We start from the raw sequence: 21606 nt of genomic DNA, 5'->3' as shown, positions 1-21606 counted from the left end.
CAATCGACGGGGGAACAACTTCAGCAGCGCCGCAATGGGCGATAGACTCACTCAATTGCAGGATGCTGTGGACCAGGTGCGATGATACGCTCTCCCTTTCTCACGCGCACAATGGTTGACACCGTCTCTAGCTCGCCCAGCAGTTCGTTGCAAGCTTCCACTTCGTCCACCGACGTCACGATCTCGAGCTCCTAGGACCCAATGATAAAATCAGGGAGGTCAAACAAGACCCTGAACAGAAGGAGGGTACGCACGACACCCTCTCGCCCCCGAGACTCTGCGCGTTCTTTTGCACAAGCCGCTGACATTCCGTATCGCAGTCGACCCCCTTCCGCCCGACGAGTTCAAGGATGGCCTGGCCGAGTTAGCGCGCGACCTGATCATCAAGGAGCAGCAGATCGAAGTCCTCATATCGACTCTTCCGGGGTTGGACAGCAGTGAAGCCGACCAGGAGCGCTACATCCAGGAACTAGAGGACGAGCTTAAGGTTGCCGAGGCGCAAAGGCAGGACGCGATCAAAGAGAAGGACCAGATCCTGACAAAGCTTGACGAGGTCATCAGGGGCATTAGGCGGCCGTAAATCCAGTGGCACCATGGACTCAGGAGTTTTGCACTTGCACATTTGCGCACGCGGTGTTTTTGGGCGTTGAAAGGGTCGGGGGGTTAAGTTTACGGATATCCATAGATTGAGCAATACCCGGTCTGAGAAAAACTAATTTAAAGAATACAAAACACAACGGGTCTAATCCAGCTCTATGCTCCCTCTACAATTGGTGTCTCTACCCTCGACACCACCTGATTCTGTCCAACCATGGTCGTTCAATCGTTGTCTCTAATGAGTTGCAAGAGTCTAAGTGTTCTTTGACTTGAAAAATTGAGGGAAAACGTCTCGGAGTTCTTCCAGGTGCCGGATCTGATGCGCAGATGCCGGCGTTTTCGGCACAGGCAGGCCCTCCTCCACCAGGTGTGCCACGTTCCAGCCATAGCCTTGGGCTTTCTGGCAGTTCAGATACGAGTCATCTAACACATCAGTCAGGGGAGAGATCGTTGAAAAATGGTCGTCACTGCCCCATACCAACGAAGTAGCAATCCTCCATCTTGTCGACGCCTGCTTCCCGCATGGCTATCAGGAACATTTCCTTGGCAGGCTTGCAGACCAGCGGCTGCTGTCCATAGTCGCAAAAGGTCAGGCCGTCGAAGAGGTCCTCGATGCCCAACAGCTTCACGACACGCTTGGCGTGGTTGACATAAGCATTTGTCAATAGCCACATTGTGCATTTACTTTTATCGACATCCTCGAGAAGTTGACGCAATTCAGGGTTGGGCTTCAGGATGTCCTCGAGGGGCAGCGCATCGTCGACCTTGGAGTTGTACTCCAGAGGGTCAATCTGGTGGTGTCGCACGAGACCCTCGATGGCTAGACCATAGTTGGTGTAGTACTCCTTATGCAGCTTCACTGCGTCTTCCCAGGAGAGAGAAAGATGCTTCGCAAAATACTCGTCGATGAGTTGTGCCATGTGATCTTGGACCCTCGAGCCTGGCCGAGTTTAGCTTCTGCACGGTTGGGGTTCTAGATTTTCCGAACTCACTTCTGGGGTACAAGCAATTATCGATGTCACTACAGCAACTACATAAGCTCTCTAATCCTCAAAGTATTGGCGTGTGACAACCGACTTACAAGAAAAGTACTGGCTTGGGAGGTTGCACCCCGTTCGCATGGGGCTTGCTGGAATCCATGGTTGATGTTGAGGAATAAAAGTTACTTAATCTGTTGTGGAAGGAAGGATGCCACAACGAAACAGGCCTGAGAGGCTCAGCTGCGCGTAGTGAAGTAAATGGGTTGGTGGTATATGAACGACAGAACCCGAGAGGTCGGATGGTAGAAGAGAAGCTTCTGGATAGGCGAGGTGGGAGTCTGGCTGGCATGAAGCGAGTGAAACCAGCTGGGAATTTAAGGACACTTTAATGCTCCAGTCTCTACAGTCTACAATTCGGGAGAGAGAGATCCTTGCTGCTGGCTTAGAAATGCAGTTTGAGGCTTTGTGAGGTGATTGGGAAGCTTTGCACAGTACCTGGGTTGTATCGGTTGAGTCAGGCCGACGAGATGGAATTGCACGTTGCTCTTTGAGGCAATTAGAAGCTACAGGGAGCTGTTGCCGCTAGACCGGGGACCTTGGACATTGGCGCTAACGAGACAGGACAGCAGTGACTGACGAAAACACTCCAAGCCGAGGTGCACGGTCCACATCCACACTCTACGTAATCGCATCACAAGCGCCCCCCTTGGGGCATATCGCTGTAAGAAAAATTGGTAAACCAGTTAATCATGCACCTCCACGACCTCGTCATCTCTTTCCTCAATCACACTCACCCGCACACCTCTATTTCTCCGTCTTCCACCGCACTGCTGGACTAGCTCCCCCTTCTCAAAGGATTGCTACACTGTTTGTTAATCCGACGGTGTGGGCTTTCACAATATCTGGTATTGGGGGTTTTCTGATTGTATTCTCTCTCGTTTTCTTTCGCGCGCTCTTGGTTCAAGGTTGCCAATCTCTGTCGCAGAGGATTTTTGGCGCAGATTACTCATCGCCATGGCTCAAGGCCAGCTCGCATCAAAGCCGTCAATGGCAAATGGGATGTCGCTGGGTTTGTCCAAGGATGAGGTTCACCAGATTCAGCAGTACGAGAGAATTGTGCATTTTCGCGACGCAATCCTTGCTGGGTCGCATCCCAAGATCAAAGTGCCAAAACTGTCGGCTACACAAGCCTCTGCCACTGCAGTAGCACCGCCTTCAAATGCTTCTGTTCCAGGAAAGGGAACAACGGGGAGCACGGTGCAGGGACATCAAGCTGGAAATATCCAGTCAATTGCGTCCAACACGCAACAACACGCGTCTCTCCCTGGCCTGGGAAACCCGCCCCCCGCTAACGCGAACTTGCCTGCAAGACCCTTCGTCAGTGCTGGCAACACGGAGATCAATCCCATCTTCCTCCAGAAATCTGATGACTTGATCAAGGCCGAGATCCAGCTCCAGAGGCAGCGTCTTGAGCGGGCGCTGCGTGATGAGGTTGATCAACGTCGGGCCTCTATGAAGGCTTCGGCGCAATCGGAGCCTCTTGCCGACTTTGACCTCTCCGACGTCTTGTCCAAGGCCCTGACTCTGGTCCAGGCTGCTCCTTCTTCGTCTGCCAATCCTCTGGCTGCTGCTAATACTTCAGCTGCAAGTGACTCGTTTGATGAGAACTCTTACTATTCTTCCCAACACAACTCGCCCGATTCCTCGCTTCACAGTTCGCGCGCAGGTAACGACGCCGATGCTGGTGCCCAGGCATGCAAGCTATCCGCTGCCGACCGGCCGCTCGAAGGCAATACGCAAGTACAAGCAAATCAAGGGGCTCAAGTTGGCCTCCCTTCTTCGCTATCCCATGCGTCTGCTACTCATCAGCCACAGGGTCAAGCCTTGAACTCCACCCCATCCCAGACACGACCGATCTCGGGCAGAGTCGACGCCGCGCATGGATACTCTCGATACCCGTCGGTAGGAACGACGCAGAGGACAGAGGGAGGCGATAACACGGGAGCGTCTACATCAGGAGGTGGGAGTGGAAATACCAGTCGATCTGACGAGTCAGGCGTTATGGATCTTGACGACAGTGCTGATAGATCTGTTCCTGCAGCAGGTCAACAGCAACTTGGGGGGTCTATGCTTGCCCGTCAACCCTCGCCTCTGATCCAAGTCCGCGCCCCGAACATATCTCCATTGGCGCCCCAGCCTTCCCATGTCTCGCTTCTAGCAACGGCCAGAGCCAGAGGTCCAGCATTCGATGCCCAGGACATAAATATCCCCCAAGGAACCACCGCTCAAGTTGCACAACTGCGCAATGAACCCAATGTTATTTCCAGCCCAGATAGCTCGCCGCAAGGGGGGCGAAATGGTGAGAGACGGAAGGGCAAGAAAAAGAAGAACAACGCGAACAACAATGCGGGCAACAAGAGGTCAGTGAGGCAAGCGCCAGACGAGCCTTACATTAAGCCAGAGCCGCGTTCGCCATCCCCCATGAGTGCGCCGTCTTTTGTCCGACCACAGAAGCGACTGAGAAGACAGGACGACGAGGATCCTCACTACGCCCTGCCCGACCGTCAATTTTCTCGGTCGTATAGAAGTGAGGGCGCCGCGCCGGCGTATGAGCCTCAAGAGTATCGCCCAAGACCGGTGAGCCAAGCCGTCACATCTGGCGACTATGGGTATGGAAGGGAATACATGGAGGAACCGCGCGTTCCGAATGGCGCTGAATATGTCCGACGAGTGCAGTCGCCGGGTGTCTATGCCGTCCACTCCGCTCCAAGTGAGATATACGCAACCTCTCCGGCAGCCAGTGTCGATCGCTACGGTAGGGAGCCTACGCGGTATTATCGCGATGGCTACGAAGTGATGCGTATGAGCGCTCGTCCCATGGCAGATCGTGCGAGATCTCGCTCTCCCGTCATGAGAGAGAGAGCGTCTCCGCTGATGGGACCGCCTAAAGCACCACCTGCGAGAGTCGTGGTTGATCCCGCCACCGGCCGACAATACTACGAGCCGGTTAGCGTTGTTCGGCAGTCGGTTGCGCAGCAACCGCTCCGGTCTGGCGAGCCCGAGATGATTTACGAGAGGGCACCGATCCGAGCCGAGTCCAGACGACCTGGTCCCGACCCTCGTGACGACGATGTGCTCTATCAGCGAACCTCGCCAATATACGCGGCACCACGCAGAGTCGTCACCCAGCCTGAGTATGCCATATCGGATGCTCATCGCGTCTACAGGCATCGGGAATACTCGGCCAGATCAATGGCGCCCCCAGGTGAAGAATACATCCCGGCAAGAGGTGGATTGGAGCAGCGAAGAATTATTGAGGAACCGCCGCGAGAATACATGATGCGGGCAACAACAGCTCGACCGGCAGAAACAGTGCGGTACGAGCTCCCGCGGGAATATGGAAGAGTGCAGAGTGTGAGGCCGGAACAGCTACCCATTCAGGACTACGCCTCGGTGCCGATGCATCCCGAAGCCCGCCTGGAAGTTATCCAGCCCGGTCCTCGGTCCTACAGCGTTAGACCGTCAGAGCCTCAGGTGATACGCCAGGAGTACAGCGTGCGACCGATGGAGCAGCAGCAGTATTACGGCCAGCCACTTCCGGCTCGTCCCGAGCCGGAGGTGTCCTACATCGAACGACCTAGAGTAGCCGCGCAGGAGGTCTACTATGCGGATGAGGCTCCGCGCCCGATGTACCATTAACAACAAATGGGAGAAGGATTGGCCCACTAGCATGGTATGGAGTAGGTTGGTATTTGAGGCAAAGTTCACACCCTGTCAAAACTGGGAAAACCGAAGGCATCGGACGGAGTTTAGGGCATAGAATCTGTGAAGGCTTGGGTAAGGAAAAAGTTTGTGATGGGACAGAGTTTCGGATGCGAGGCGTATTGAATCAAGAACTACGATGTAGCCAGGCTCAACATTGCCTTTTGCAAGTTTTTTTAATCGGACAATCGGGAGGCATTTCAGCTGGAATTGTGTGGGAGAGTCGACCCTAATGAAAGGTGCCAGAAGGCAACTAAGTTGTGACGGACTGCTGGGCATAGTCACAATCCAAAAGGCGGAAATGATGCAGTTAATCGAGAAGGTGTTGTGTGTGTGTGTGTGTGTGTGTACGTGTGGCGTGACCCGGCTTTGCCCCACCCAAACTTTGTCAGAAAAAGAGGGAGAGAGAGTGAGAGAGAGAGAGGAGAGAGAAGGAGAGGGGGAAACGTGAGCCGCGACACGGGATTGAGTTTGCTCACGTTCAGGAGGAGAGAATAGAAATCCGCGCCGTCGACTTTAGAGTCCGGGGCACGGACTCGTGCCTCACAGCGCGCCCGCCGCCGTCCGTTCAATACGGATGTCGTGGGAGGATCTGTTCTCACAGTTTCCTTAGTGTGTCTGTCCGCTCCGAGCTTCACGGGAGAGGGGGATGCTACCCGGTGGGTGGGGGCCGCGTACGGAGCCGGGCGGTTTGGGAGGAGAGGGGCAGCGAGAAGAATGACGACAACAGTTGGGAAAGAAATAAGGGGCGGGGGAAGAATTATGCAGAAAACAGAGGGCGGTTTGGAGTCGGACGGGTTTGCTGGTTCACCTCACCACAGCAAGTAAGTACATTGTCGCTTGTGGAAGGGGAGCTGGGGGTCTGGGGAAAGGAGGGAAGGGGAGCCGCAAGGCGCGGCGAAGAGGGTTCTGCGAAGTGATTGTCAGACACGTCGGCGTGGTTTCTGTCGGACTTTCCGCTTCATGTCGGGTCATGTGTGGGTGGACTCGAACGGGAGACGAGCGAAGATCCATGCTCGCAAAAGGAAGATGCGGCACTGTATCCGTAGTGAAGGGAGAAGAAGATAAAATAAAATAAAAGAAGAAGAAAAACGGGACATACACTAGCTATGAGAAGGTGGGTGGGTTCGCCTTACGAGAACTTTTTCGTTGCTGTGTTTGTTATATTCGGCAAGACAACAAACAACGCAGGAGAAGCGGATCTCCCAAAATGTGTTGTTTTCATCTCGTAGTAAACGAATGTTAGTTTTACAAGCCGTCCATACTATGTATATAGGTGTAATATCAGATGTGCCAAGTGCCCTGATCGGCGTAAGGGATCACGCAAGGGAAGGAACACCTACTACCGTACCTATTTGTACACCTTACAGCGGAATAGACTGTTGCTCGAAATGCTCCGGCTGATCCGGTATGCAAAGTTAACTGTTCCCAACTGCATCAGAGTTGTCGACCTTCACTCCAGAGTACCCGCACCTTACCGTAGGCCAACTCGTCAGACAAGGTTTGCCAGTCAGTATCACTGCTAAGGGTGCGTACCCAGTCAATACAGTATGGCCCAACGCCGATTTGGTCTTGGCCTTGGTCCGAGTGCCGCAGCGTGCAAGACCAGTTCGAGGTTGAAACGTTCATTCCAGGATCATCGATCTACACCCCCCTCTTCTTGGGCTAGAAGACGAGAGAGTGCGGGCTAGGTCGACATCGGCTGGGTTCACGTTGCTTGGGAGCCAGCAGAAACCACCTGACCCGGACAGGCTTGCCATTCGCCTTTGTGTGAGTCGATTCACTGGTGGGTCACAGCTGCAATTGGCGAGCAACGCAACGCAGGACGGCCCGGCCACTTTTTCATGGTTGCAGATCAAGCAGACCCGTGCTGACGCCCTGTCTTGTTTCCAAGCGCCGACTCACTCCACGGCATCTTCCTTGTCTCGGGAGAGTGTCGAGGGCGCGTAATTGTACAGCAAAGACAAAACCAGGTTGTTGTTTTTTTTGTGGCCCGCGAGGAAAGCCCTACCTAACTTATAGCCTTGGGGCTGTTTGCTTGACATGTGTCAGTCACTCATGTGCAGAGCCATTCCGCCATACTGCGTGGTACCTCCCTCATACCTTTGTCGTACCCGAGTTTTTGGGTGTTCACCAAGCAGGGTCACAGAGAGATGAGAAGGGGATGCGAAGCCAATAGTGTAGTGCCAACGTAGCCCTATCATCAAGCGAGAGGACTGGGGCACACGGCAACTGCACCAACTGCTGGCCAAGCGGTCCTCACGGTCCGTGGATGAGTGGTGCGGTGGGGTTCGGGAAGCTTTCGCTTGAGGCTCGAGCTCCCTACGAGTTATCCACTCTTTGAGACGTAAATGCGAATTGGTCCAAGGGTTCAAGGATGCTGTCTAACTTCAAGGCAAGAGTTGGAAGTTCAGTTGAAGTTCCAACATGTCAGGAACTGCCGGTTTGGGACGTTGCGGTGACTAATGCGTGCGCCTGGCCGAGTCTTTTCTTCCATATAATTTAATTACGGCGTGCATTGCATTGCTGTTTGTTCGAAAGCCATGGTGGCTACTGAGGGACCGGATCAGCAGAGTGGGTATAAAGCGCCTATATCGAGACTGAATGCACACGCTGTGCCCTGGATACTCTGCAAGGCACAGTTATTCTGAACAGATCGACAACAGGCCAGTGATTAATCTCGCCGACACATGGCATTGCAGTGATCGGGTCAGATTCGTCCGCTTCGTTGCTGATGCCAAATATGATCCTTCTCAAGTAACGCCAACGACCCCAAAAGAAACGGCCGAACTTGGCCGGGGCACGGATACAAGGTCGGCTGATTCGTGGCAGCTGGATCGGCTGAGATATGGGCAGGTGCAAATTAGGGAAACGAGAGGAGAAACAGATTCGTTTGCTAGCTCTCCACTCAACTCTGAGTCGTCAAGCCCCGTTGACCGCCGGAAAAAGTGGTGATGACGATAGCAGCATGACGGCTGAAGATATCGGGATACGTAGCACGTAGCCAAGGCGGTCCCTCGTGAGGGGTAACATGCCGACTGAGCGAGCAGTAGGTCCCCAAAAGCATTATGCTAGTGGTGATGCGGGTGGGAGCTTCCGCAGTGATTGCCATAGACAAATCGAGTAGCCTTCTTTGCCCACTACCTTGTGGTTTGTATCAGTTGTTTGTGAGGAGTGGTGGCCTGGGCTTTCGCCAGGCGGGGGACAAGGCAGGCGGTGGAATTGATCCATGTCGGCTGTCAGTCGCGTGCCCGACACTAGGGATTTAGGATCGAGTGCCTAGCGAAACGAGGGAGGGTCTCATCAGGCGTTTGTGGCGGACAGTGCAACGCGCGGTGCGGTGCGGTGCGGTGTGAATAGACTGGTGAATGGAGCAAGTTTAGTGCGTATGTACACCTACGTAAGGCGCGTGAGACTGCGAGGTTGATGATGGAGTGGGGGCTTTGCTCAACCTCCATCAACCAAATGGAATCCTGGTCCGTGACCTTGAGCTCGAGTTGGGGAGGCGAGCTGAGGTGGTGGTGTTTGACCTTGAGGCAAGAAGCCTGAATTGAAGCTGACAGACCATGGTTGACGCCTACCTAGGTAGGTAACCGTCCAGTCCGTCCAATCTTGGTTGTCTTGGTTGATGATAGTATTTGCATATCTGTCTGGGCAAGGAGGAAAGGATTGAAATACAGGCCCGACCAACGTCTGATCAAAATAGTTTGAGCTCGACGGTGGCCTGCGTTCATTCCTGCGCGAGATGTCTCAAGAGTCCGCGGCGGGTCGATGTGGTATGTGCTCGAGGTTCTGCCGACTGATGCTTGTGTGTTTTGGTAAAGGCGGTAGTCGCGAGGTGTCGCTTGTGCAGAGTCCCTTACAATCCGGCGCTCCGTGTACTTGGAAAGTACCTACATGGCGTGGAGGCCGGTCTTCCGAGTGCGCCTGCGGGCCGCGTCGTGCTTTTCTCCAGCTAAGGGTGTGGTGGGAGGCGACAGCAATGCGCACACCTGCTTGGTCCTTCCTCATTAAGCAACGGCATGCCATGGGTAATCCTCACATACCTGATCCGATCCTCCTCCACCACTCGAATCATTTCTTTGCTCTCTCAACACTTGGGTGATCTCATTTAAACAGCCGAGCTTGAGTATTTGCTGCCGGCACGAAAGGAACGTGTACTACTTGCTACCTACCCCAAGGTGTTTCGCCCAAAGTGTACAGGTAGGTAGGTAGGTCGAGCCTAAAGGGCCTCTCATTGTTTGCCGTGACATGGCTGCGATTATTACATAGGTAGTCTGGGCTCTCACGAACATGTAAGCCACCATGGGCCAATGTCCCGTCCGCGTCGCGTCTGGTTTGCCTCTTCCACAGCGGTCTGTGGATTTGCTGGGCTGCCGAGATCTCGGTACCCGAGGACGAACATGCATGACGATGCTTTTGCACACAGCCGAAGAGGCGAACCAGATTATTTAGGTACCTAGCGGCCGCCCTATAGCCAGGCGGGAATTTCTTTCATGCCGAGCGCCAGTGATTGACGGAGGCGATCACCGTCATCCCAGTCCGGGGAGCACTTTGCGTTGCGTTGCGTTGCAATACAAAGTCGGCTTTCTCAGTCCCTAAATTCGGTGGTACATCCACGGTTGCAGGAGAGTTGTGCCAGTGGTCGTGGAGTTACAAGGAGCGGTAATGTTGTAGCATGTGTAATGCTCTGTGGTAATATGGATCTAAGACGTGTAATGTTGGACTTGGATTGGATGCAAACATTCAAGAGTGGTCTGGTGCGTTCTTGGTCCTTTTTTTTTCTTCTTCTCACTTTCTGTTGGATTCTCAAAGGTTGGTAGGAGAGGGTGGGGATGAGAAGAAATGCGGGACTGTACTACCATTTAGAAAGTATACCTATACCTGCCGTTTCGCGGAAGAGTACATGCTTCCGGTTTGGCCGGCCACTATTGGTACGAACCCACTTGGCCCTGCGAACCCTGCTAAGGGATCACAACCTAGCTTGCTTGTCAGTGAGCTGCGGCCGTTGAGAGTACCTAGGTCGACGATCACCCATGGATGCTTACCTTACTTGGTACGTATATGCCGGAGGTACGTACTTGGCATACGGCAGCAACAATGCTGGGGAGGGTGCTTCGGGCGGGAGAGCAAGTGCCATGCTGGAAGAAGGTGTGCGGCCTTCGGGACACGCTGACGGGCGTCATGCCAGATATCTTGGATAGTCGTCCATCCAAGTGGCTGTATTTCGCAGTCACAAGGGCTGATAAAACACGCGGGTATCTGAACTCAAGGGTCTTGCTGCACCGGATCTCATCCCCAGCGAATCGATGACTGAGGTGTGAGGTGATACTGCGTATGCCCTGGACAGTGGGCTGTGTGGGTGATTCGGTGGTCTTGCTGGGGGAAACTTTAGGCCTGACGTGAGCCTGGCCAACTACACTCAGGATGCCCATCCAGTGTCCAGTAGCCAGCATCCGTGGACCCCAGACAGGGTTGGAGGTAAAGATACCTGGCCCTTACGCCATGTCAGCACAAGCAAAGATGTACAGGTACCTATCCGGGTACCCATGTAGTGTACGCGCCTCCGTTTGGGACGGGGAACATCTGGGACTGGAGGAGGGGCCACACACCATTGCAGCGGAGCGCGTTGGTTGACTGGCTGGTTGGCCTGTGGAGTGGGGTTGGCCTTGGACTGGGTCTGTAGGACGGGGGACTGGGAGTGGCCGGACCATGCCATGCCTTGCCCGGTCTGGCCTGGGCCTGCTTTTGTGCGGCCTTAACCACCTATGACCATCCTGTCCAGTGTCTGAATCTCCCGACTCGACTCCTCTTCTCTTGAGTTCTTCCCACACTCACACCTTCTTCACCCAACATCTTTCACCCTCCTCTCCCTTAACAATTCCCTCTCTACAGGCCCTTCCTCGAGTCTGAGAGAGAGCTTCGAGAAGCGACACCCTCTTCTTCTTCTTTTTTTCCTTCTTCTCATCCCCCTTCATCGTTTCCTTTCCCCCCTTCCCTGCCCCCTTGCTGCGTTTTCGAATACCCTCAATTGCTGTTCGCGGTCCATTCATTTGGCCTTCTGCCCCCCTCCTCCCTGCCCCCGCCGCCGCCGTCGCCGCTGCCGCCTGTCTCCTGTCGCCCACAATATGAACAAGCTGGCAAACATGCGCCACTGGTCCGAGAGGATGAGCCCCAACTTCGGAATGGGTCGTCCCAACATGCCCATGAACCCCATGAACCCGAGGAGAGACACAGCTCCCCAGCAGGCTGCTTCGATAAGCTCACCTCAGCCTCTCGATGCCCCAACGCCAATCATTCACTACTCGTTCAACGTACCGTTCGCCTCCGACCTCGCCGGTCCTAACACCGAGGACATTCTGCACGCGACTGCCGATGCCGTTCTACGATGGACTCACCCCGAAGACGCGCCCGATGATGTCCAGGTCCACGAGTTGCCCGTTCACACCCAGAACCTCGCAAACCTTCGCAAAGTCTGCAAGGACATCACCAACGGCCCCTTTCAGATTGAGGCTCATGTCATTTCGACGACACCCAAGAACGCAAAGGGACAGCAGGTCACTACCGTGTGTCTGTCGGGTACCCCGGAAATGGTCCACAAGAGCAGGGAGACGATTTTGAACGACAACCAGACTGTCCTGGTAGGTTTTTGAAAGACAAGCAGCAGGTGCTCAGGCCTTGGTTAACCTGTGCTGGTCTAGCGTTGTACGACTGTCGACGTGGAGGGGCATCTCGTCTGTGATTTGACTGCCGGCGCCTTGAAGCAGCAAGTGACTGATACTCTGGATTACATCTCCAAGTACTGCGGCGTCGACATTTTCCTCCTCGGCCCCAAGCTTACTCCTGTGGTTGACGGCATGACGGGTGATGCCGAGATGCGTGTAGACCAAAGATGGCGAGTGGCCATATACGGTGATATCCTCTCTGTTGAGCATGCAAAGGCCCGTGTGCTCATCCAGATCGATACTCTGGTAAGCTCAATCAATTGGCGATTGGTTCGTGTCTCACCTCCCTAACCGTATGACAGCTCGGCCGAGTCGTTGATGCCACCAAGCTCGACCTGTCGATTCACCAGCTCGTGTGCGGCCGTCACCGGAAGAACATCAAGCTCATCGAGTCGTCTACCGGCACTGCTATCTACTTCCCGCCGCCCTTTTCCCAGATGTATAGATACTGCCCGCCCGGTGCAAGCCGCCGAGACCCTACAGACATCTTCATCACCGGAGAGAGCCCCCAAGCCATTGAGCTTGCCAAGCAGAAGCTCCACGAAACTGTCTCGCGCATTCGCCTCTATATGAAGGACGTGACCATTGCGCCGGCCAAGATTGACAGCATTCTCCTGACACGTCTGGACAAGGTCCGCAAGATTCTCGAGGCGAACGGCACCTACATTCTGTTCCCTCCTCTGGCGAGCCAGCGCAACATGGTTCGAGTCCAGGGAAGCGAGGGGCTTCATGTGGAACGCACGGTCCGCGAGATCATGGCCTTGGTAGGTTCCGCAAAGGTCATCCCAAGAGACACGGATCTAATTATATATCACAGGCTGGACAGTTCTACAGCGCCGCTTGGTGGATTCAACAGCCTGACAACCGACAGCTTCCGAACTCCGGCGACGTCAGAACCATGCTTGGTGATGTTTGTGCGAACTCGGATGCGGACCTATCTTTCGACAAGATGAACTTCTCCATCACCGGTTCCGACGACGCCGTTAAATCTGCTCTGATGGTCATGTCGGAGATCAAGTTCCTCGTCCAGTCCCAGTACCAGATCCGAGTTAAGATTGAGCTTGCCAATGAGCACAAGGAATTTGTGAGCGGCAAGAAGAACGGGAAGATCAACAAGATCATGGGGCAAAGCAGCGTCCAGATCATCTTCGACGGCTTCAACGAGTACAACTTTAACATTGACGTGATGGCGGCTGGCTACGACTCGATGAAGCAAGGCCTGACCCTTGTCGAGCAAGAGATGCCTGCTTCCATCTCGTTCCACGTCCCGGACCAGTACCACAAGCGAATCATTGGCATTGGCGGGCAGCATATTCAGCGCATCATGAAGAAGCACTCAGTCTTTGTTAAGTTTTCTAACGCCATGGACCGTGGAGGCATGGGGCGTGAAGATGACGATGTCAAGGTCGACAACGTCATTTGCCGCACTCCTGCCAGAAACGCACAGAACCTCGATGCCGTCAAGAACGAAATTCTGGAAATGGTTGACAGGGCTGTAAGTTTGCCCCAGCTCTCTACCACATCTCCCCCAGCTTACATCTTGCTCCAGGACTCCGAGTACACCTCCCAGATTGTTAACGTTGACCGCCTCTACCACCGTCAGCTCCTCGCACGCCTCAATGAGATTGATGAGCTCGAGGGCAAGTACAACTGCAAGATTGTCTTCCCCAGCACCGAGCAGGCCAGCGACGAGGTTACCGTGACTGGCCCGCAATGGCAGGTGCCCCATTGCGTGGATGAGTTCTTGGTACGTATCTGTGATATCAGCCGTTCCGCACGTTACTGACAGCCGCCCAGGGCATGGTTCCTGACAACCACGAGTTGGTTCTCACTCGCACTCCCGAGTTGATCAAGTTCCTTGAGTCGCCGAGCTTCGCTCACGACCTTGTTCCCAAGCTGAAGACCCAGTACGAGGTTGAGGTCACGGTCCACCAAGATGCCGACTCCGAGGAGGGCTTGCCGGCTATTGCCCTGCGCTGGACGTTCACTCGCAACAACGCCGGCGGGCTGAGAGATGCAATCGACTTCTTGCTTGCTCAGTTTGCTACTGCTGGTGTTGAGGTGACCATCTTGAAGGGCTCTATTCCCCGACCCAAGTCCGACTCGTTCGAGGACTCGCTTCAGTATTTTGACTCGAAGCTTCTCCAGCACGCCCCGGCCACGATTGCCGCTGATTCCCCTACCAAGGCTGCCTTCGAGGGTGAGGTCGCTCGCGAGCGAAGCACCATCTTCGATCGCCTCCGTAAGCCTGGCAGCATGACCTCCATTTCGTCCTTCCTTGATCGCCGAAAGAACAGTTCCCACTCGACGACCAACGGCAACTTCTTCAAGGGATCCAACAATGTTTCCAAGTCTTCCCTCATTTCGATCGAGTCCACCCGCAGCTTTAACGCTGACAGAAATCCCTGGAATGATAGCGGCGTCAATCTTCCAGACGACGACAACCCATGGGCCCACCACCGCCCTCTGGGGAATGGTTCTGACAAGCTGACCATTCCCCAACCTGGTGACATTACGCCACGTCACAGCACTCGAGCGTCCGGCGACAGCGGACGCCCTTCTACGTCTCATTCTACGAATTCTGGATACCCCGGTCCCATCGGACCTTTCCGTTAGATTCCCGTCTTAGAAACTCTACGTGCAAAATACCCCGGCTGGATATACCCTGGCGTACAATACCCCCGGAACGTTGCTTCCGATGCATCGGTCGGCCGAAGTTATTGTTTTGCCTGATTTATTGTTACCTTGCTTTCTTGCTTTTGTCTTGCTTTCATCTCTCAGTATTTCGGATTCCGATGGTTATTTCTCGTACGATTTCACGTCCACTCTTTATACCCCCCGATGTCGAATGGCAGAGGACAAAAAAGAAAAGATACCTTGTTCGCGGTTTGGTTGATTGTTTTGATTCTTCCGGCGCTTCTGATGACCGCTGTCATCGGAGGATACGAAAAAAGAAAAAGGTCGAGGGTTCATGCGGTTTCGCCTACTGTCTCAAATTTAGCGCTTCAGTCGTTAGGTCTCGCGGCTCATGGGTCTGGTCGGCCTGTAGCTCCTCTCGTCCTTCTACTCAGACGCTTCCCACAACGGACATACCCCGGTACAAGGAGTCGTTGGTTGAGCTGGGTGTCAACTTGGAGGAAAGATGCGAAAAAAGGTTCATGCTATTTGGTGCTGGTTGGCCCGGCGAAGCTGCTAGGCGGTGAAAGGGAAAGATTGTCACGGCAGCAGGCCAATATGGTGCAAGATTCAGCAACCAGCTGAACCCTGAGCGGGGAAATTATGACGGGACTGTATTGACGTCTTCACAACGTGTAGGTTGGCCTTGACATGCAATGATACCCATGGTCGATCACACAAACTCTCTTTGGAGCTTATGATGAATTGTGCCTTTTTCGCGTGTGTATGCAGGCCACCTCGAAGTTATGGCTATCTTTTACATAGGAGGCCAGCTCATGGTCGACAGTGAGCTATCAGTCGGCTATGTTGCCCCGTACATGCCCTTTATTCTGATATGGTCCATATCAAGCCTAGCTAAATATCAAGAGTGCGCCCGAGGACGTTGTCCAACTTCTTTCCAGGATGAGCGACCACAAGAGTCCGAGTATCTTGCCTTCATATGGACGGGGACCTTCACGCCTATGCCATCTTGTGAGCTTGGTAGAAACGAGCAGGTGTCAACTCCATCCCCCCCCCCCCAATGCCCTTTCCTGTATCCATCCTTATACCGTGCTAATGCAAGCCAATTTACCCAAATAGTTGCAACGCCGTGACACCACCTAATCTTACAGCCCATAGAGAGGGAATGTTCAACGAGGCGGATGAGTCAAACACGAGGCAGCTCCCTAGAAGGCAAGGGGGCCGACAGATACCTTTTCCTGCCGCGCTCGCGCCTCATACTGGGCAATCTTGTGATGCTGCCGCTGAGCCTTTCTCTTCTCCGTCATGATGCCCGCGAATCGGCCCTTGGCCCCGTGCTTGATCTTGGTAATCATGTCCGTCGCTTTCCCCTTGTCTATGTCATCGGCCGTAAGGGGCTCCTCCTTGGGGCGCAGCTTGTTGAGGAACTCGAGCTGGCCGGGCGTGGGCGGGCCTTTCCGCCACCGCTGGTACCGGTGGATGAAGACATGCGGGAAGGTCTCGGAGGCGTACTTGTCGCTGCCGTGGACGGCATCGGCGAAGGTGGTCGCCCTGAGGAGCTCGCGAGGCGCGGCATAGGGTGATTTGGCGACGCCTGCGGGCAGTGCGCGGACTTCGACGGTGACCCAGAGGGGAGGTTGTTGTTGCGCCTGGGTTTCGGTGGCGTCCGTTTCCATCTTGGACAGACGGATGAAGGATCCATTCGGGGCGCAGAGGACGTATTTGTCAGCGCCGACCTGTACCCAGGCGTACTGACTGATGGCCCGGATATGTTTCTCGCCTGAGGTGTCCTCGATAAGATCGAAAACGGAGCCGTAGTCGGTGAAAGTAACCGAACAAGCGGACGCGGTGGCAGGTTGAGGATCCGGGGCGTCGGAGTAGGCGTGCTGCTGCCGGAGACGCTCCGCCTCTTTCCGGTCTTTGATCTCGTTCAGATCCGCCGCCGATGCCTTGTCGACGAGCTCATGGGGGTCGAGACCGAACAGCGTCGGCGTGGTGACGATGCCGGTCTCCAGGCTCGATACCATGTCGATGACATGGCAATCGGTCTTTCCTTTATGAAGCCTCATCCCTCTCCCAATCATCTGGACTAGCAAGTTCCTGGATCGCGTCGGCCGGGCGAGGACCACGCAGTCGATGTTGGGGATGTCGGTGCCCTCGGTGAAGACCCCGCAGTTGACAAGTACGGGAAACTCACCCTTCCGGAACGCTTCGAGGATCTCGCTTCTCTCTACTTTGGGCGTGTCACCCGTTACGAACCTGGCATCGTAGCCGTGCTTCCTGAACGCCTGCGTCAGCCCGCCGACGTGTGCGAGGTCGACACAAAACACAAGGGTAGACTTCCGGCCCGACGCCTTGGCCAACCAGCTCCGAACGGTGATCTCATTGACTTGATCCGTGTTGACGGCACGGGAAAGATCCCCTGGCCGAAAGTCCCCGTTGACGCCGTTCTTGACCTTGGATATATCGGCCGACGAATCTACGGTCGTGAAGACCACGTCAGATAGCCACTTGTCGCCGATCATATCAACGTAGTCCTTATGGTAGACGATTTGGTCGATGGCGGCCCCCAACTTCAACCCGTCGAACCGGGAAAAGGTGGCGGACACGCCGACCAGAGCCGGGGAGTCGGCGCGCTTTGTATCAAGCCCGAAGTGGCGGAGGACACGCATATAGCCCGGTGCAACGATATGGTGTGCCTCGTCAACGAGGATAAGCTTGAAGCGCCGCGGGTCGAACTTGCCTAGGCGGTCGCCCGAGGTAATGCTTTGCAGGCTGGCAACGGTGATGTCCGCGGTGCCGGAGGCGTGCACCGAGCCCATTTCGATCTCCACGGAGCTGTTCGGATAGGCGTTTGTGCAATGTCGTGCTGCTTGCTCCACGAGCTCCCTTCGGTGCGCGAGGATCAGGGTCCGCGTGGCAAGCTCTCGCCCGGGTTGGATCCTCTCAATCAATTGAGTGAAGATTACCTGGGGATAGTCAGCCCGAGTACCTTCTCCGTGGAACGAGAGAGCTTACTGTTTTGCCGCTGCCTGTGGCCAGTGAGATTCCCAGCCTCTTATTTCCATCTTTGAGAGACTGTAAGACAGACTGGATGCACTCTTCTTGATAGTCTCTCAATTGGATATTGGTGCTTGCGCATCGTAAGGCAGAAGGGGTGGGCTGCTTTGGCAAGACTACAAGTGGCCTGAATATGGGGATAGTTGTTTTTATCGCTAAAGAAGGTCTTGGAAGCTTTTTTATCACGGATCGTATCATATTGCAGTGATTTTCATAACTTGTGTTGGTTCAAAACGAATGAGTGAGTCTCAGTCCTGAGGTCACCATCTCAGGAGCCCAGGAGCACATGGATTAGGCAGATGCGCCAATGAGAAGCCTGGAATATCCCCATACAGGTAGCATGTCCGTCTGCGGAAGGTATCGATAGCTCCGCACTAACGTGGTTCCAGGCAAATTCGCTGCAATTCTGATAGACCAATGCCAGGTACACTTCCAGCAACCCGTCTTTTTGTGGATTGAAATCTTCGACCTCGAGTGAGGTAGACAACAACTCTCATCTCATGACAAGACTAAATCGACCTCATGTATCCGCGAGGCAACCACGAACAGTATTCGGTTTAACCACACTATTTAAAGGCAGCTGACGTCTTGCCTGATCCGGCATCGCTCTCTTTTTTGAGCTGGTGTTCACATCACACCATGTACTCTTTACACCGCCCGGGCCGAATCGTTAACTCCAGAGTACCAGACGAAGATGAGCATGGGATCGAAAGCCGAATTCTTACACGACGAGGAGAACATTGGAGACTATGCAGACCTTGATCATTCACCTTCAAAACGGCAGAGGACACTGCCCCGAGAAGATGAATCTGCCTGCACACCATCCAGCGACGATGACATTGGTGGTTACGACAGCCGCTCAGCACACAAACGACGTGCTTTGAGCGAGTCCATCGAACCAGTTCTCAAGCGACACAGGGGAATATTCAACAGCAATTACTTGGATCTTCTCAACCGTGACATTGAAGATGTCACAAAGTTCTCGCTTGATGGGGAAGAAAAAGGCCTTCCTCCATCGCAAATAGGCCTGACACTCTGGACACCGTATGAGAAGAAGGTATTCTTTGAAGCACTCTCAAGACTCGGAAAAGATAACATCCGGGGAATTGCCGACCGCATACGAACCAAAAGCGAAATCGAAGTCCGCCAGTACCTTGCCTTGCTTGCGGACGCCATTGAAAGGAGAAGGCAGGAACCGGAGGAAGGCCTGAAGTCTCTAGAGCTGGCAGAGTACCCCGCAGCCGTCGAGATGAGCTTGCCATGCTGCCACGCGCTCGATGAAGCGGCCGACGCGCTTTCTTTCCGCCAGGAGCGGCACGAGGAGCTCGTCGAGCAGAAGAAGTGGGGCGAGTGCTGGAACATCAATCTGGAGCTCGCGAGGCGCATCGAGGGCGACCACGGCCGAGAGAGAGACACCACCTTTGCGAGTGACCACGGCCTAAAGTTCACCGAGCTCCTCTGCGTCAAGAACTTTGTCCGCCTCCCTGAGCGCATCTTCATGAACGCGTCCCATGCCGAGAACAACTGGCAATTCGTCAGCGAGGAGCCGCCGACGATCCGCGCCACCGCTCTGCAGGACTTCCACTCGCTGTTGGTCTCTGTGACGAAGAAGCTCGTGCTCACGACGCTCTTCATTGCAGGGTCCCGGATCAGGGGGAAGAGGAAAGTGGAGCCGTCCACAAGGAACCTTGTCAGACGCAAGGATGTCGAGGCGGCAGTCGCGTCCCTGGGGATGAAGCAGAACAGCGATGAGTTCTGGGCGACGTGCGCGCGTCGGCTGCGGCTCGGAGTCTGGGACGACGAGGCCGAGGAGGATGCCGGGGAAGAAGACGAGAACGAGGAGTCGATGGCGTACGACCGCGTGGAGAGCATTCTTCGTTTTGAGTCCAATGTCCCCAGGGACGGGGCAATGGAAGAAGGATCCTCAACGCCGGAGATCAAGTTTGGGGACCGCGAGTCGTCCGAACCCACAGACGAAGAGGCCTCGGGTGGGGAAGACCCGGGCGACGACGCTGACGTTGCTCCCCTCGACGACGCTGAACGCCAAGTCATTGAGGAGGCCAAGGAGGTCCTCGTTTATTCCGCCCATGACTTCCCCGAGACGCACCGCACGCGGGAGGCCCTGAAGAACAGGATCCGCAACGAGCGGGCGCAGGAGGCTCAGGCCGATGCCGAGGATGCAAAGGCCAGCTACGAGGCCGAGTTGGAGATGTGGCGGCTTCTGCAACGACAACCCCCCGATTCTTTCGTGATGCCACAAATTCCAGAGCGTGGCTGCAGAGCTGTCGGAAATGTAGAGGATTTCTATGATACCGGACGGGAGTGGAGGGAGAGGTTGACATACCACAGCGAGTGGGAGATGCTTGGAACATCACAGATGCAGGACAAGAAGGTCTGAAGCGCTGGTTTCTTTATTGGAATTTGTTGTCGCTCTTGATACCCATAATCTCGGATTAATCTATAATGCTTTTATTGCAAACTTCCGACCCCATTTTGTGCTCGCAGACCGATAAGAGGCTGACGTCTGTCCACCTACAAACGCGGATCCCCGAAGTCATTTCCGTACAACATCGCGCGACGCCTTGCGATGGGTATCACTTTTGCTTTTGCCTTCCCCGAAGAACAACCCATGGATCTTCGGGTGCGAACGTGACCTAACGTCCTCGTGCCCTTGCTCTGCCCCGACCCCGGCCCCGAGCACGGCCACGAGCATTCCCTCTGGTCGGCCGTGACACTGGAGTCCCGCTATCTTCGGCGCTCTCTTCTTCGTCCTCTTCTTCTGCTTCCTCCCCATCTTCTTCCCCGGAGTCGTCGGAGTCGCTACCTTCCTCATCGTTTTCCTCGTCCTCGTCCTCGTCCTCTTCTCCCCCATCTTCCTCTTGTTCCTCCTCCCCTTCATCATCATCTTCTTCTTCATCATCTCCCTTGCTGTCATCATCCTTCTCGTCGTTTTCATCTTCAGAGTTTGTCGACTCGGTCTTTCCGGGTTTACCAGCCTTTTTACCCCTTTTAGGCTTTGCTGTCTTGCCCGACTTTCCAGCCTTGTCAGATTTTTCAGGTTTCTCAACCTTTTCGGCCTTTTCAGCCTTAGCCTTGCCGGCAACCCGCTTCTGAATCCGGGCTATCCTGGCCGACTTGGGCGGCGGCGACGCAGTCTCGGTGTCGCCGTCTTCTGTGTCCTCAACGGTGCTGGCGCGGGTTTTTGTGACAGTGGAGGCGCGCTTCCTCCTTCTGCTGTTGCCGCCGGGCGATGGCGGGGGTGGCGTGAGGTCGAGCTCGGGCGGCGAGGTTGGGGGCTCGCTACCGCTGGCCAGGCGGCGTTCCATCATCAGGTCGTCAAACGCGTCGTAGGGTAGGGCGAACTCCTTGAAGCGGTCGTCGTAGTTGTCGTCCTCTTGCGCATCGTAAAAGTCCTCGCGCTGATCTATCGTCTTAAGGTCATAGAAGGTGCGCAACTTTGTCCAGATGTGCGGGATGCGCGTGTGGGTGAAAAAGTCTGGATCAATGCCGTGATTTCGTAGGTGTTCGCTGATGGCAATCATTCGAAAGTGCTTGTGCATACCTGCGACAGATGTCAGCTTCGGTGGATTTGTTCAGGAGGTTGTAGAGCTCACCCGCGGGCTTCCACCGGATGACTCCCTTGAAGAGTGATGAGAGTTGATCATCTGTCCACATATTGTTCGGCCATTCGTCTGAAGAAGGCTTGACTGGAGGCACGGTCGTTGTGGGAGTATCAGCAGCCGGTGTGTCAACGTCCATAGCATCTTCGTCGCGAGCTGGCGTTGGCGTTGCGACAGCCGAGACGCTGCTGCGCGCCTTCTTTTTGGGAGGCATCACAACGTAGT

The 21606-nt window shown here is 54.8% G+C and overlaps 8 protein-coding genes across 8 annotated transcripts; 4 read left to right on the top strand and 4 right to left on the bottom strand.

Annotated features, from left to right (window-relative positions):
• Positions 1 to 34: 34 nt before the first annotated feature.
• GLRG_02749 (RNA polymerase II transcription mediator) lies at positions 35 to 580 on the top strand (the record flags this gene model as incomplete). Its single annotated transcript, XM_008093434.1, has 3 exons — positions 35 to 76; positions 132 to 246; positions 321 to 580. 3 exons carry the CDS (start codon positions 35 to 37, stop codon positions 578 to 580), a joined length of 417 nt encoding a protein of 138 aa, XP_008091625.1.
• A 270-nt stretch (positions 581 to 850) lies between these two features.
• On the bottom strand, positions 851 to 1737 carry GLRG_02748 (pyrimidine 5'-nucleotidase; the record flags this gene model as incomplete). Its single annotated transcript, XM_008093433.1, has 4 exons — positions 851 to 1020; positions 1076 to 1537; positions 1590 to 1618; positions 1679 to 1737. 4 exons carry the CDS (start codon positions 1735 to 1737, stop codon positions 851 to 853), a joined length of 720 nt encoding a protein of 239 aa, XP_008091624.1.
• Positions 1738 to 2591: 854 nt separating this feature from the next.
• On the top strand, positions 2592 to 5276 carry GLRG_02747 (uncharacterized protein; the record flags this gene model as incomplete). The annotated part of the gene is made up of 1 exon (XM_008093432.1): positions 2592 to 5276. The coding sequence occupies one exon, from the start codon at positions 2592 to 2594 to the stop codon at positions 5274 to 5276; it is 2685 nt and encodes an 894-aa protein (XP_008091623.1).
• A 5027-nt stretch (positions 5277 to 10303) lies between these two features.
• Positions 10304 to 11058, bottom strand: GLRG_02746 (uncharacterized protein; the record flags this gene model as incomplete). The annotated part of the gene is made up of 3 exons (XM_008093431.1): positions 10304 to 10318; positions 10388 to 10836; positions 10887 to 11058. 3 exons carry the CDS (start codon positions 11056 to 11058, stop codon positions 10304 to 10306), a joined length of 636 nt encoding a protein of 211 aa, XP_008091622.1.
• A 409-nt stretch (positions 11059 to 11467) lies between these two features.
• Positions 11468 to 14680, top strand: GLRG_02745 (KH domain-containing protein; the record flags this gene model as incomplete). The annotated part of the gene is made up of 6 exons (XM_008093430.1): positions 11468 to 11980; positions 12041 to 12310; positions 12367 to 12828; positions 12882 to 13559; positions 13614 to 13811; positions 13862 to 14680. 6 exons carry the CDS (start codon positions 11468 to 11470, stop codon positions 14678 to 14680), a joined length of 2940 nt encoding a protein of 979 aa, XP_008091621.1.
• A 1226-nt stretch (positions 14681 to 15906) lies between these two features.
• GLRG_02744 (uncharacterized protein) lies at positions 15907 to 17523 on the bottom strand (the record flags this gene model as incomplete). The annotated part of the gene is made up of 1 exon (XM_008093429.1): positions 15907 to 17523. The coding sequence occupies one exon, from the start codon at positions 17521 to 17523 to the stop codon at positions 15907 to 15909; it is 1617 nt and encodes a 538-aa protein (XP_008091620.1).
• Positions 17524 to 18455: 932 nt separating this feature from the next.
• Positions 18456 to 20159, top strand: GLRG_02743 (uncharacterized protein; the record flags this gene model as incomplete). The annotated part of the gene is made up of 1 exon (XM_008093428.1): positions 18456 to 20159. One exon carries the CDS (start codon positions 18456 to 18458, stop codon positions 20157 to 20159), a length of 1704 nt encoding a protein of 567 aa, XP_008091619.1.
• Positions 20160 to 20415: 256 nt separating this feature from the next.
• GLRG_02742 (CT20 family protein) lies at positions 20416 to 21595 on the bottom strand (the record flags this gene model as incomplete). Its single annotated transcript, XM_008093427.1, has 2 exons — positions 20416 to 21323; positions 21376 to 21595. 2 exons carry the CDS (start codon positions 21593 to 21595, stop codon positions 20416 to 20418), a joined length of 1128 nt encoding a protein of 375 aa, XP_008091618.1.
• Positions 21596 to 21606: the final 11 nt, after the last annotated feature.

The sequence above is a fragment of the Colletotrichum graminicola genome (genome assembly GCF_000149035.1).
Source record: "Colletotrichum graminicola M1.001 genomic scaffold supercont1.8, whole genome shotgun sequence".
NCBI lineage: Eukaryota > Fungi > Ascomycota > Sordariomycetes > Glomerellales > Glomerellaceae > Colletotrichum > Colletotrichum graminicola.
The sequence above is the reverse complement of the archived record's forward strand: the minus strand, read 5'-3'. Positions and strand labels throughout refer to the sequence as shown.